Source organism: Rhinolophus ferrumequinum, chromosome 3, assembly GCF_004115265.2.
Source record: "Rhinolophus ferrumequinum isolate MPI-CBG mRhiFer1 chromosome 3, mRhiFer1_v1.p, whole genome shotgun sequence".
Lineage (NCBI taxonomy): Eukaryota > Metazoa > Chordata > Mammalia > Chiroptera > Rhinolophidae > Rhinolophus > Rhinolophus ferrumequinum.
Genome location: NC_046286.1, coordinates 82,803,776 through 82,818,030, shown reverse-complemented (window position 1 = coordinate 82,818,030; position 14,255 = coordinate 82,803,776). Strand labels below are relative to the sequence as shown.

Sequence of the window (14,255 nt, the reverse complement as noted above, 5' to 3'; positions counted from 1 at the left end):
AACAGACATTTGCAGCAAAATGTGAACATGGACATGGGCAACTGATACGTGATGATGAGGTCTAGAGGATAAACCTGGCCAGAGGACAATATGTGACAAACATTATATACTTGTATTTATTTTTATGAACAGCAGCCAGTTTCTAGCCCACGACAGTGGGTTTCATAGGAAAAACTTAGGAATTTTGCATAGCAGTTTTCACCTATAAATCATGCACAAAGCATTCAATAAAGGTGTTGTCTGTATTTATCAAAATGTCTGTCAGTGGTTATAAATCAGAAAATATTGAAGTAGCTCTTTTGGCACATGCCTCGGGATTTGAATAATTCAAGATGGCGTCTTGGATGGGTTCCTGCTTGCTGATTGTATCATTTGTATGAATTTATCAGAAGCAGGAGATGTAGTAATAATGTGTTCCTGTTCGCACTCTGTTCTCATTGCTAGACTTCGGGGAATCACTTAAGGGAGTGTGACAAGTGCAAATCCAGCCTCTTATTTGTGTCCTCCCACGAGACAACTGCAGTTGAGTGTTTATATGGGATATACTAGACCAGAACTAGAATGAGAGCATCTTGGCTCCCCATTGAATTCTCTTTCCATCTTACCACATTCCTCAAATCTGATTCCACACTGCCCTTTATATAGCCTCATTTTTCATTTTCTTCTTCTTCACTCTGTCTGGTGATTTGTTTGTACTGCTGGTTAATGGCCTCTCTTTGACCTGTTAATCCTGTTATTTCATGGACCACAGGCACACAGCAGAAGCCGTATATATTTGATTTACAGACTAACGTACAGCAAACATGATTTAAATTCTTTTTAACAATGGCTTTCAGAATCTTCATGCTTTCGTGATTTAGAAGTAAGAATGAAAAAGAAGAATTAAACATTCAAATCAGGAATTGAGAAATATAAATCTACGGAAATGGATGAATGACCTGGACTTTTCTTGGAAAAGATTAGAGCACATTAGTGTTCTTCCAAATGTTATCTGATGATAGGAGTCTTTGTGTGCTTGAAAAACTGATTGTGTTGATGTATTCTCTCTGTTGTCAGGTGACTAATTGTTAGAAGTTTCTAAAAGATCCCAATGAAATAATGCCTTAATTATACTATCTAAGAAATGAGAAAATATCTATTCAAAACCAGACAATATTGGTAAACGACTTTTATATCACCAATAAAACCCATTATAAAAACTGCTATTTCCTCTTTTATTAACAGCAGAGAAAACTGGAACTCAAAAGATGACATATTCAGACCTGAATCATGCTTTCAAAATTGTCTTACTTATGTAGAGAAATTGAAACTGTCATGTGATACTCGTCTGTTTCCTCTTTTTAAAGTGGGACTGTGTTTGAATTATTTCCAGGTACCCTTCAGTATATGGCACCAGAAATAATAGATAAAGGTCCAAGAGGCTACGGGAAAGCAGCAGACATTTGGTCTTTGGGCTGCACGATGATCGAAATGGCCACCGGAAAGCCACCCTTTTATGAACTGGGAGAACCACAAGCAGCTATGTTCAAGGTCACATTTCAAATGTCTTGAAAAGCAGTGGATTAAGCTACTGGATGTTCTATGGGTGTATGTCATATATTTTTAGGCCACAGGAAAGGAGCCTAAGTAAACGCCATCTCAGGACATATTAATAAATTCTAAAAGATTCACTCCCCTCAGTCAGTGCATATGTCTCGCACTGAGGATCTCTCTCCGCCTCAGTTTTCTCAGCTCTAAAGTGAAATTCGGTGTAACTTCTTTTCACCACCTTTTCACACTGCAATGTAAATAGCACACCAGTCTGTGGAAGACGATTTAAGCTCTTTGGGAAACACAGTCTGAAAATCTTCCACAGAGGGAGCTATAAGAACATTTTTTTTATCCATTTAAGTATTAAATCAAAGCAATATTTTCCTTTACTTCTCTATCATAAGAATTTGAAGGCTCCATTTAAAATAAAAAAGTCAATGATTGCTATTTAAGTGCACCAATCTTATTCTCATATACATATTCTTCTAGCCTGTGAATTTGTCCATTAGTAACTCTTGGGAGTGGCAAGTAGCCCCACCTCCCAAAATGGGGAGCACCTGATATGGAAATAGGGCTGAGAGAGCCCAGGGGCCACAGCTTCAGAATCCAGGGACTGGGCAAAGCAATGATGTATGGCTGAGTCCCTGCTCTCCTCACGGGCCACACCGCCATCCCGGAGGGAAGTTTAAACCGAGAACTTGTTTCCTGAAAAGGAAAGCTCACATGTCTGCTGTTCTCTAAGGCAGCGGACTTTTGGTAATAATTTATTTCTTTCCCTGCCACTGATATGTTTCTAACACTTATTCCATTTGTGAATAGCCTCTCCTGAGGGGTTGTGTTCCATACCTTCTGCTTTTGTACAAAGCTTGGTTTACTTTAAGCTTGCAGATGATCCGATGGGATACTGCTGATACCAAAATGAATAGTGTAACCAGACCTTACGAACAATGAGAGCTGCCTTTTTTTGAAATGAATGAACATTTTTCTCTTCTTGGTCAATCTTTCAAGTGTTCACCAATGTCTAGGACTCCACTCTGAAATGCTGCTGTTTTACCAATCAGTGCAGGGATTATTAAAAGATATGTTTTAGATGATATTAGACTCTGGCACTGATGTTTGAATCCTAACTCCAACACAGTCAAGTTATTTGATGACTTTAGGCAAACAACTTCACCTTCTTGTACTCAGTTTCTTCATCTCTGAAGTGGGTATAAAAAGTACCTAACTAATAAAGGTTTTCTTGAGTGTGTGAAATAATATGTGTCTGACACATAGTAAAGGCTACATAATTATTATAAATGATTATGTTATCTATATAATAATACATTTATATAAACTATAAAACAAAAAAAATTTTCCTTACAAAAATTTCTCTGTATTAAATACATGAAAACATTATTGAAAAAAAAAATTTAGAATGGCAGCAATAGGGAGAAAATTCTAATTATTATACAAATTCTGTTTAATTTAAAGTATTTTAAAATGTCTCTTTTAATGTCAGTGATTTGAGACAGGGAAATATTCACAAATCATGGCATAGGGGAAAGAACACTGGCTTTAGGCCAAACAAATTAAGATTTGAATCCCAGATCAGCCTTTTCATAACCATGTAGCCTCACCCCTCTGAACTTCATTTTCCTCATTGGTGTAACAGAGATAATATTTAGTCTATTGGGCTGTTGCGAGGATTCAATGAGATTCATAAATGGAAAAAGCCAAGTACAATTCCTGGCACGTAGCTATTATGACCAACACAGTGGTCTCATGTGAAAACATTTGTTTTTTTTTGCACACTAGTGTGCTGATGTGTTTGAAAGCTTTAAGTATTGAATTATTACTTCATAGTGCTGTCTACTCTCTTAAGCTAATTACTTGGCCTATGTCATTGATAATTACAAAAGCACTCTGGAAACTTTCCACAACCTACAGAAAAAAATATCCTCTCTCACTTTGAGAAAAGCCACGAGTTTGTAGTACGTATATGATAATGGATTGTATTGCGCTAGGGGACCAAATAATGAAACCAGGAGCTCATGTGATGAGATGGTCGTTCAGAAGAAGTCATGTTGTGCTGTGTCTTAGGTGGGAATGTTCAAAGTTCACCCAGAGATCCCGGAGTCCATGTCAGCAGAGGCCAAGGCATTCATACTGAAATGTTTCGAACCAGAACCTGACAAGAGAGCCAATGCTAATGACTTGCTTACTGATGAGTTCTTAACAGTTTCAAGCAAAAAGAAAAGGACACAACCTAAGCTTTCAGGTATGTGGTTGCATTAAAGAGGATACGGGTCAGAGTCACTAAATCCTAAGCGTTTAAGATGGCAGATTTTTCCTGAAGTAAGCCACCATGTTTATAGATATTGATAGGAAATTGGTATAAACATTGGCACAGTGTTCTCAGGCATTGAGTTTCAATGTCAGGAAGCGGTGTCACGATCACCCTCACAAATGCCAGGACTTCATACATAATAGTCTCCCATCATCTGGTTAGGAAGTATTTAGTGTATCAGCATGTATAGTATCCTAGCATTGCGGATAAAAAGATTAAAGTGGAAAAGGAGTAAACTACAGCCTTTCAGAGCTGAAACTCCAAATGACAGCTAATGGGCTATCGGGCTATTATAGAGCTGTGAAACTTCCAAGCCATCTAGATAATGTGCTCTTTTTATTTTAGGCAGTAGAAAATACCTCTTGTCTCTTAGAGACTATCTTTCTAAATAAGTAACCTCCCCCTACAAAAGAAGAAAGATTCCCCATTGTAAATAAGACAGCAGTATAAAATATAAATTGTCGTTCTGCAATAATGTCCATAACTCATTTCAGAGAGAAAAGAACAAGTAAACGATCTATTGTGGCACTTTGGGTGTTTATATGGGATAAGGATGGGCAGATTGAGTGCTTGGAAAGGACATTGATTCCATGTTAAGCCTTCACTTTTTGTCGATTTCTCAGTCGCACAACAAACCCAATGTGTGCTTATGACGCTCTTTGCTTTTCTTCCTACAGCTCTTTCACCTGGATCAAATGGTGAGTTTGTTTTCATATTTTCCATTGAGCTGAAACTTGGTGCATCGTATGATAAGCTCGAGATTGCCAATCACATAGTCTCACCCCCCACTCCCTGCTTACACAGGAGGCTGCTGGGTGGTAGGCGTGTGCTGCAAGCCTGGCTCATTCCTTCAGAAACCTCTCACCTTTCTGTTTCATGAGGGAGGCTCCCATTGTTCCTCCCTAAATGCAACATGATTATACTTTTGAAATCTTCAATTTGAGGGGAGTCCACGTTTCCTTATCTAGGAGCTAGTTCGCCACCTAATGGATTTCTTGTGGAAAATTTCCATGCCACACACCTTCCTCAGCTTTGGGGTCGTATGTTCTCTCTAGTTTCAGTTGTTCAGGAGTAGTTGTGTTTTGGTTTTGGTTTTAATGTTGGCCTTTGCAGATCGTAGGAAGGTCAATTTGCTCTAAGAAGATCAACTAATTTATTTCAAGGAATAATAAAGGAATGACCATGGTTTTGGATTTCCCTAAGTTGAATGAGTTATTGATCAATTAGTGCCGGGGCCATAATGTGTGTTGTTCCCCAGGCCAGTGGCTGGATTTTGCAGGCTCCTCAAGTGCCTCAAAGACAGTCAGCTTAGAGTAGAGGCCCAGTAATTGGGGTTTCTTGGCCATAGCCTCTCCTATTTTCCATCTTGAATTCTGAGAGCCAGGGAGAACTCGAGGAGAGCCACCTTGCTCTTCGGCCTGGCTCCACAGGCAGCCTAGACTCTGGAAGGCAATCATTGCATTTTGCACTAGGTAGACCCTGGAGTGCTCTGCAGCCTTCTGACCAGCCTTTTTTGGTGTCATAAAATGGTTACTGACTTTGGTGTTATGCAGAAGTTGGTTCTGTCCCAACTGAACCATTTTCTAAATAGATAACACAGCAATTTATTTGTTTCATCTGGCATTCTGTGTTGGTAACAATACCTACTTTACAGATTTGGTTCTGAGAACAGAATTTTTAAAAATATACCAAAAGAGCCTGGGGTCCTACCCAGAAGCACAGTCCATGATAATTTTATCCATTCCACATGGGGTAGGTTTTTGTTGCAGGAAACAGATTCTCATCACATACAGACATTGAAATTATGTGAACTCAATTCTCCACACTTGGAAAGAGAGAGAACCGAAGCTGACAGTTATTCCCGCAAGTGTTCTCAGTGAACATGTGCCTTAGAATGAGTATGAGATGGAAAGTATAAATCTGCTGAACTCTTAGAGTCAGTCACGTATCCCACGTGCCCTCTCACCCTCAGTGCTCAGGGTAATTCAAGAGTATTTTGGACTCTGCTTTGCCTTTAGAGTCTAACTTCACTTACGATGTTACAGAATCCTAAGATTTTATAGAGTTAGAATTAAGAGGATGGGTGTTGGGGTCAGAACTATGTTTACTCGAAGACAGGGTGACCTTGGAAAATGGCTTACCCTCAGTCACCTCCTCGCTGTTAATAATTACTGATGTGCAGGCACATTTAACAGAGTCAGGAGTCCACTGCTAAGTGACCGTGCCATGTCTTTGAGACTGGGGCAGTTGCTGATTCAGCCCAGTCCAAAAGGAATTAACTTAAAAAGGGGATTCCAGGCAACAGTGGATTGATTTCCTTTTTTACAATTTTACATCTGCCTTGTTTAGTAAAGGATTTTTGTGGTATTCGGACACTTGTTTGGTAAAAATATTTCTGGCAAAAATTACTTTCTTTAAAACCAATATTTGATGATATGTAGGCAACGCCTATTGAATCAACTCAGTCTCCATCAAACTAAAAGCCCATATTTGCCATAGAATCATAGTATCGAAGAACTGAGAAAGATCTAAGAGATCACCTAGTCCTTTGGTTTCTGAAATTTGTGTTTAGCAAAGAAACCTTTTTTGAACGAATCCTTAGATAGAGCTAATACTATAAATAAGACTGGCAGAGCATATTTGTTTTAGGTAAAACAGGGTTGAAACCTGTGTCTAGAATCACAGCATCCTACTCACCCCATCAAAGATACTAAAGGTGGATCCTTAAACCTCTAAGGAACATGGTTTAAAAATTATGAATCTGGTCCTATATTTTAGAGATGTGAAAACTGTGACCCGTGAATGACCTTCCAAAAGTCTGACAGGTGGTCAATAAAAATGAGAGGATCTGAACCCAGGATCTCCCGGACCTGACGCTTCCTCCACTGTTTCATGCCTCAGATAATCCTTGTAGAGCCCAGAGGCCCTTGCCTCACCGACCCCCGCTGCATGGGTCATATATTGAGCATGGAGAGGAGTCATAATCCCATGACCTCCCTCTTACATAGCGTAAGTTTTGGAATCTTTGGAACGAGACAGTTGACACCTATTATAATAACGTTTTCATTCCGTCAGTGTTTCAGCATGAGTACATTTTTAAAAGCATTGATTGTGTTTCTCCCCCTTCTCGTGACAAGCAGAATATCTTAGGAGCATATCCTTGCCAGTACCTGTCCTGGTGGAAGATACGAGCAGCAGCAGTGAGTACGGCTCAGTTTCTCCCGACACAGAGTTAAAGGTGGACCCCTTCTCTTTCAAAACAAGAGCCAAATCCTGCGGAGAAAAAGATGTAAAAGGAATACGGACCCTCTTTTTGGGGTAAAGACCTGACTTATCTTGGGTGAAGGATATATGTCATTTTATAAAGGAAATTGTGATTTATGCTGTATAATTTATTGCAGCATTCCAGATGAAAATTTTGAAGATCATAGCGCCCCACCTTCCCCTGAGGAAAAAGACTCTGGATTCTTTATGCTGAAAAAGGACAGTGAAAGACGGGCCACCCTTCACAGGATCCTGACAGAAGACCAGGACAAAGTCGTGAGAAACTTAATGGAATCTTTGGCTCAGGTAAAACATCTCGTGGATACTTCCTTTCCCAGAGTTCACAGATTTGAACTGTCATAACCTATGAGAATTGTCCCAGGTGACGTGGAGACATGAGGAAGCTGAAGTGCTCAGAAGAAACCTACCTCACAGGGAGAAAAAGGGGGCAGATCCCTAATGTAGAAACCACATTTCTGAACATAAGCTATTTTTAAGTCAGAAGCAAGGTTTCCATGTTAGTGAAGTTCCAACTAGTCCCTACAAGCCTCTTTTACTTTTTATGCATTTGTTTAGTCACTCAATCAGTAAACACAGAAATTGAGCCATCCCAATTGCTAATTCTGACATTAACGCAAGGCTACCTCTCAGTCACTCTTCTGAGTGTTTAGGAAATACAACAGAAACCCCTGGGCTTGTGGGGCTACATTCAGATGGAAGGTTATAAGCAATGATAAGTAAATTATGTAGTGTGCTAGAAGGCCGCATGTGCTATGAAAAAACAAAGCTGGCCGGTGAAACTCTGGTTCCATAGTGTATTCATATGCTAGGGCTGCTATAACAGAATACCACAGACTGAGCAGCTTAAATGACAGAAATTTATTTCTGACAGTTCTGGAGGCTGAAAGTCTAAGAACAAGGTGTTGGCAGTTTTGGTTTCTCCTGAAGCCTCTTTCCTTGGTTTGCAGGTGGCGACTGCTTGCTGTGTCCTCATCTGGCCTTTTTTCTCTGTCCCTAGTCTGTCACTCTTCCTGTTTTTATAAGAACACTAGTCCTCTTGGATTAGGGCCCCACCCTTATGTTCTCATTTATCCTTAAGTACCTGCTAAAAAGATCCTTCCTTCAAATGCAGTCACCTTAGAGGTTCGGGCTTCAACATACGGATTTGTGGTTGTGGGGAACACAGTTCAGTACACAATACCTGGGCGTGTGTTCCCTGGTATTCTGTCTACGCATATCAGGAAGAATCCTGTTGCCCACTCTACGCCGGTGGAAACAGGGTTTCCCCAGCTCCAGGCCTCTGGTGACCCCTCCTGTGAATGTAAGCTTCCACAGACACGTGTGGTCCCAGACAAGATACTTAGTCTCCTCTGTCAGTTGTATGGGTATTAGGGAACTGTCTACCTGCTTTTGCTTCTGTGGCCACCACCTGTCCTCCCTGATCAGTATGGACTGTATATATATACCTTCTTCTCTCCCTTCTGTCCTGGAAAAATGACTACAAAAAAGGTGGACCTGGAAAAGTTGGGTCAAGTGTTTAGTTTCTCAGCTCAACAGTTTGCCTCTTCTCAGCTTCTATCGGGGTGTACGTGGAGCCAGGTTTTCTCTTTCTTGGCTCTTGCTTTATAGCCCCTGCTTGTCTTTGTCTTGAGAACCCCACTAAGTTTCTCTGCTGATTCCATCATCTTAGGAATTCTCTAATGTCCACCTCTTTTGATGCCATAGGAGGAGCCGAAAGGATCTCTAGGTACAAGGATAATCCAAATGAGCACCAATCTGTGCTTTCTGGGGCTACCCTGACTTGAGTCCTAAAGGAAAGCTGCCTTGAGCAGTTCCTCTGAGGCCCAGGATGGAGGGGGCAGCCAGGACTCTGAGCTGGGGGTAGGATGAGTGCCCCGGATGCCGCTCAGGAGTGGTGGGAGGTGTGAAGGAGACGGAGTTTAGTTTTCTCTCTTGCCTTTCCTTCTGCTCACTGTGGTCATTCAAAGACAGAGAATGGGATGGCATGAGATAAGGAGAACTAGGTTTAGATGAAAAGAGCAACTGGGCAGCAATCGGAGGTCATTCATTCATTCAGCAAATACTTATTGAGCATCTGCTATATGCCAGGCACTGTTCTGTGTGCTGGGGCCACTACAGTGAACAAAACTGAAAGAAAAAAAAAACACCTGCATCCCAGTGAAGCCGACATTCTAGAGAAAAAAGGAACCAATAAAAAAATTAGTAAATATGTATTTAAATATATAGTACCATATATAGTTAAACATATAGTTATAATATGTAATAATTATACATATGAAACATATATAACAACAACCATTTTCTATGGGGCAGGCATTGTTCTTAGTGTTTCATATATATTTCCTCATTTAGCCCTCATGAACATAGTACTATAGTAATAGTTCTATTAGTATTCTCATTTTGCACAGAGAAGGTGATTAAATTGCCAAGGCCATGCAGCCCTAAGTGACAGAGTCAGGATTTGGACCCAGGCAGTCTGGCTCCCCCGTCTGTACTCTTAACCACCACACTGCTCTCCTCCCTGGGATGCCAGATGGTGACAAATGCCAGGAGAAACATAAAGCGGGGAGGGTACGGGGCTTGGTGGGGGAAGAAAAGGAAGTCCCCATTAGCCACTATGGAGTAAAGGCTTCTCCTGTGGCCACTGGTATAAGATGCCTGTTTTAGGTCAGAAACACAGAACAACACAGGGATTGCCTAAACCTCGTACTCACCCGCAAAGAGTGTGCTTTTCCTGTAAAGAAAATGTCTACTTCTTTGGGGATTTTTCTTTGTCTCCCTGCTGGACTGTCGGTCCATTGGGGCAGGACGCTGTCTGTCCCAGCTCTCAACACAGAGCCTGGCAAGAGACCACTTCCATGACTGTGCTGAAATTCTTAAATGTTGATGTTGGTTAGTCCTATTCAGTTGTTTGTGACTTCCTGGTTTCTAACGCACACTGAATGTTTTCTAAATGGAGAAAAGAACAAACGCCTTCCTTAAAAGCAGCCATCAGAGGGCATGCCTTGGTGCGCCCTCTGAATCATCAAGTGACAGTGAGGGTCCTTCTGATTGTCCTGTTCCCGGTGCCATGAGTCCTTTCCTGGGCTACCACATGGTGATCTATTAATAGAGCTGTTCTCGACCCGGGTTTAATGCTGGCTGTTCTAACTAATTGGGGCAGTACAATGTAATGGTTTAGGAGCTTGGGCTCAGACTCAACTTGCATCTGTTTGAGGCCTGGCTCCACCACTTAAAGGCTGTGTAATTTGGGCAAGTTATTTAACTTCTCTGAGGCTGAATTTCCTAATCCAAAAAATAGAGGAAATGCTATAAGGAATAACTAAGATCATGAGCAATTGAGATAATAATCGAAAGTGTTCCACAAATGTTAACTGTTGTTGTTATTGTTATCATTATCAAACAGACTAATAATTGTTTAATATCTTTACAAATTTTCTACAGCCAGATAGAAGTAATTCTTTTCATTGTATTAAATATTTCTAGATACATCTTTACATTTAAGCCTATCCTTTGTAATAAGACTGAACTCAAGATGTTGGTCAGGTCCTCAAACAAAGCTACAAATGCCCTTTCAATCTAGCATCCTTCTGAAATCCATGCATCACTTTTAAAGAAGCTTAAAGGATGAAGCATAGCACCTTTGCAGAAGATTCTGTGATGGTACCAGGAGTGCTCAGGAAAGGCACCTGTCAGATGCTACCTTCCCATAGTGAATCAGGTTCACCTGATACCTAAGATGCTCATTTTTGAAGGAACATTAGTGAGTTGCACACGGAGACAGGAGTTAAAACAGAAATAACGGTATGTAAGTGGTTGAAATACTCTAGAGAGAATACATTTCCCAGAGTAGCCAGTGTTCCTTTATAGGACAGTCACACACACCTCCAAAAACCAGAAACAACATGTTTTCTTATTGTCAGAACAAAGCTAATGTCAAAAAATGCTTGTTATTTAAACTGCTCACAAACATGTAACTGATTTTTCACTAAGACAAGCTTCCAATTTTCAAATAACTCACATTTTTCTTCTTGAACATATTTTCATGTTAGTATGATACTGCCTATAAATCTTTACTTTGGGTGTGATTTAGTTTGTGGTAAGGAAAGAAACAAAGTTTGTAATTGTTCCCAGCCTAATTTTAAAATATTCCCTTAATGACAGCTTCCAAGCTTTTCAATATAATCTTTTATCATGAAAACGTAAACATGAGCGGAAGCTCCGAGATGAAAATACATTGAGAGGAAGAATTTGATGGTGCATTTCTTTTATTTTAATAGAATCCTAGAAATTGTATTTTCACAGCCCAGTTGAGGAATTTAATTTTAATGATGGGGACAAAATATGCAAGATGAGATAGCAATGAGCATAATAAAAATCCTGTTGGTTCTTAAAGTTAAATGAGCGTCAGTAACATTCTACTATGTTTCCTTTAAGGAAGCAATGTTCCTTGCACAAAATAAAAATTAAAAAAGTCAACTTGAGAGAGGGAATTTGTTTAAATACCGTATTTTATTTTTAATATATAAAATAGTCCATTGGTCCATTTTTATAACTAATTGCCTCATTGGTGGATAACGAATTGTTTCAAGGATGAAGTTTGCAGCAAGCCCTTTCGGTTGCAAGGATTGGACACCCTGTAAAAGCAGTTGAAGTCCTGGGGACATATTGTAGGTAGACACACATATCAATGAGAGGACTCTTAAGTGGACTCTTAAGGAATTCCAACCATAGTGCCTCACAAAGACTGAAACTAGAGAGTGATTCCACGGGTCTTGAAGTTCCAGGACTTTGCACACCTTTTCTCTGGCTCAGTGGCTATTGGCCCACTTGGTGTACCATTTCTGTGTGTGTCCACTTCTACCTCTCCCTATCGATTGTCATTCTTCCGCTTTATGCCTCATGACTGACATACTCTTGCTCGTGTTTTATGACTTCTCTCCCTGGACAGACTTTGAGTTTGAGATCCAGGGGCTTATTGGCTGAATCTCTCTTTAGTTCCCAATTAAAATTTCTGAGAGCACGAATCTTATTGCCTCAGCCTGTCTCTGTTTGGACAAAGCTTTGTATATCTGACTCTATCATAGCTATTGGCCAACATGTGAGGTAGGCACCCTTCCTCCCAAAGTCTGATTATTTCTTGGGGAGGAGAGTTGGGATCGGGGGAAAGAGCCCAATCGTTCACATATGGTCCAGCACAGATTGACAAACAGGTTGTTGGTTTTTATTCACAGGGGGCTGAAGAACCTAAATTAAAATGGGAGCACATCACAACCCTCATCGCAAGCCTCAGAGAATTTGTGAGATCCACTGACCGAAAAATCATAGCCACCACCCTGTCAAAGTTGAAGTTAGAGCTCGACTTCGACAGCCACGGCATTAGCCAAGTCCAGGTGGTGCTGTTTGGTTTTCAGGATGCTGTAAGTATGGCATATTGCCAATGTGTCTCTACACACGCCAGCTGACAGTAGTCAGAAAAATAGGATGAAACGTGAGTTCTGTTATCCTGTCTTTGTTTAATAATTTCAACGAACTCGCTTCTCTTTGGATGATAAGTAAATGTGAGATGGTTGCCTAGCTGTGTGCTTGTAAGTATGAGATTTATTGTTTTGTGGACTTGAGTCCCCCAAAGTTAGATACACATAAAATTGAACACCATGGAAAATAACAAAACTCATAAACATCTCTCCTGGCTGAACTTTGTTCTTATGAAATCATGTTGTGGGTCACTCACTATTTATTTTGGTGACTTGAGCAACAGAACACACTAGTCATGCATTTTCTAATTTTATATGAGAGATGCCATCTAGTGGTCGTGTAGACACACACAACTGTGCAGGTTGGAATGGCCACCACTAAATAAAACCAAGGGGGGAAAAATGTTTTTTTCAGGTTTTCTCTGGTTTCCATTCAGAACATTTTAAACACGTTTGTTTAATATTTCCTAGCCATCAGTGTACTTCAGAGGACAGGGCATCACAGAGTGAAAATTAATCCACATGATCTAATGAGGTAGCTAAGGATTCCTTTCTCTCACATTGAGTTGCTGTAAAACATAAACTACAAGTCGGTCCTCCGAAAAGCCTGACTCAAAACCATATGTGTTATTCTTGAATGAGACCTATCTCTGGAGCTTTGTACCAAAAAAGCCTGAAGCCCCTCCCCGAAGGCCCTTACAAGGTATAGGAGAGTGAAATAAGAGAGTTATTGACAGTGTCTGTGGTTTGAATATGGAAACACATTGCATAATTTTATTTAAATTCCAAAACTTAAATCACTCCTAATGTGTTTACTGCTCCTATGTAGAAGGTATCTTGGCAGTTGTATTTGGAGCATCCAATGATCCCTGATTTAAAACCAAATTATCATCCTTCAACAGCCACTAATGTTCTCTGAGACTCTGTGTAAGCCACCTGGTCTTTGTGCTATATGTGGGTAGGAACAAGATTCCTGACTTGATTGAGGTCTCAGGAAATGAAAACAACTGACAAAACCTGTCACTCATATTAAATGCTAAAGGTGCACTTAACCGTAACTAGGGAAACCCAGCCATCTACGGATAGAAGGAAATAATTTAGTGAATTTGCACTTGCCCACACATTTGGCTTCCAGCTTAATGGTTGGAAAGCAAATTGGCCCGTAGAATTCAGATTGAGAGCAGTTAGTTGTGATCCTGGGTCTTGGGCCCAGGACACACACACACACCTCTGCTCTTGTCCATTCACTGTCCAGAATGAGAATGAACCCAAACAATGGGCCCTGTGTAACAGTATATTTACTGTTTAATGAAAAGCTATGAGGAACAGGTCTTTGTTGTAGAGGATCCCTCTTCCATCTTCTGTATGTGACTCTTGAGAGAAATATTCTAGGTTACTAGATGTTATACCCAAATAAATAGGAAAATCCTTTAAGAAATGAAGGTACCAGGACAAACTCACTCTGAAAGGATTTCTGAGAACCTAGCAATGGTTCACTTCCTCAGCAGTAACTACTACACGGAACTCGTCAGGCCCACTCCCTTCTAAACTGGGGGATTGGGGGAAGACGGACCACAGGCAGAAATAAACAAATGTAACTACAGCTTTTGATGTGGGATGGCAGCCAGGTCACC

General features: G+C 40.5%; 1 protein-coding gene across 3 annotated transcripts in view; it reads left to right on the top strand.

Annotated features, from left to right (window-relative positions):
* MAP3K5 (mitogen-activated protein kinase kinase kinase 5) overlaps window positions 1-14,255 on the top strand; it is a 179,947-nt gene that overhangs the window by 146,859 nt on the left and 18,833 nt on the right. For 2 of the 3 annotated variants that reach the window (XM_033103494.1, XM_033103495.1), the window contains exons 19-24: window positions 1,373-1,530; window positions 3,613-3,790; window positions 4,537-4,557; window positions 6,997-7,177; window positions 7,261-7,429; window positions 12,379-12,564. In XM_033103494.1, coding sequence (XP_032959385.1) covers window positions 1,373-1,530; window positions 3,613-3,790; window positions 4,537-4,557; window positions 6,997-7,177; window positions 7,261-7,429; window positions 12,379-12,564 — 893 coding nt within the window. The remainder of the gene's footprint in view (window positions 1-1,372; window positions 1,531-3,612; window positions 3,791-4,536; window positions 4,558-6,996; window positions 7,178-7,260; window positions 7,430-12,378; window positions 12,565-14,255) is intronic. The other variant, XM_033103493.1, reaches the window with a different exon arrangement.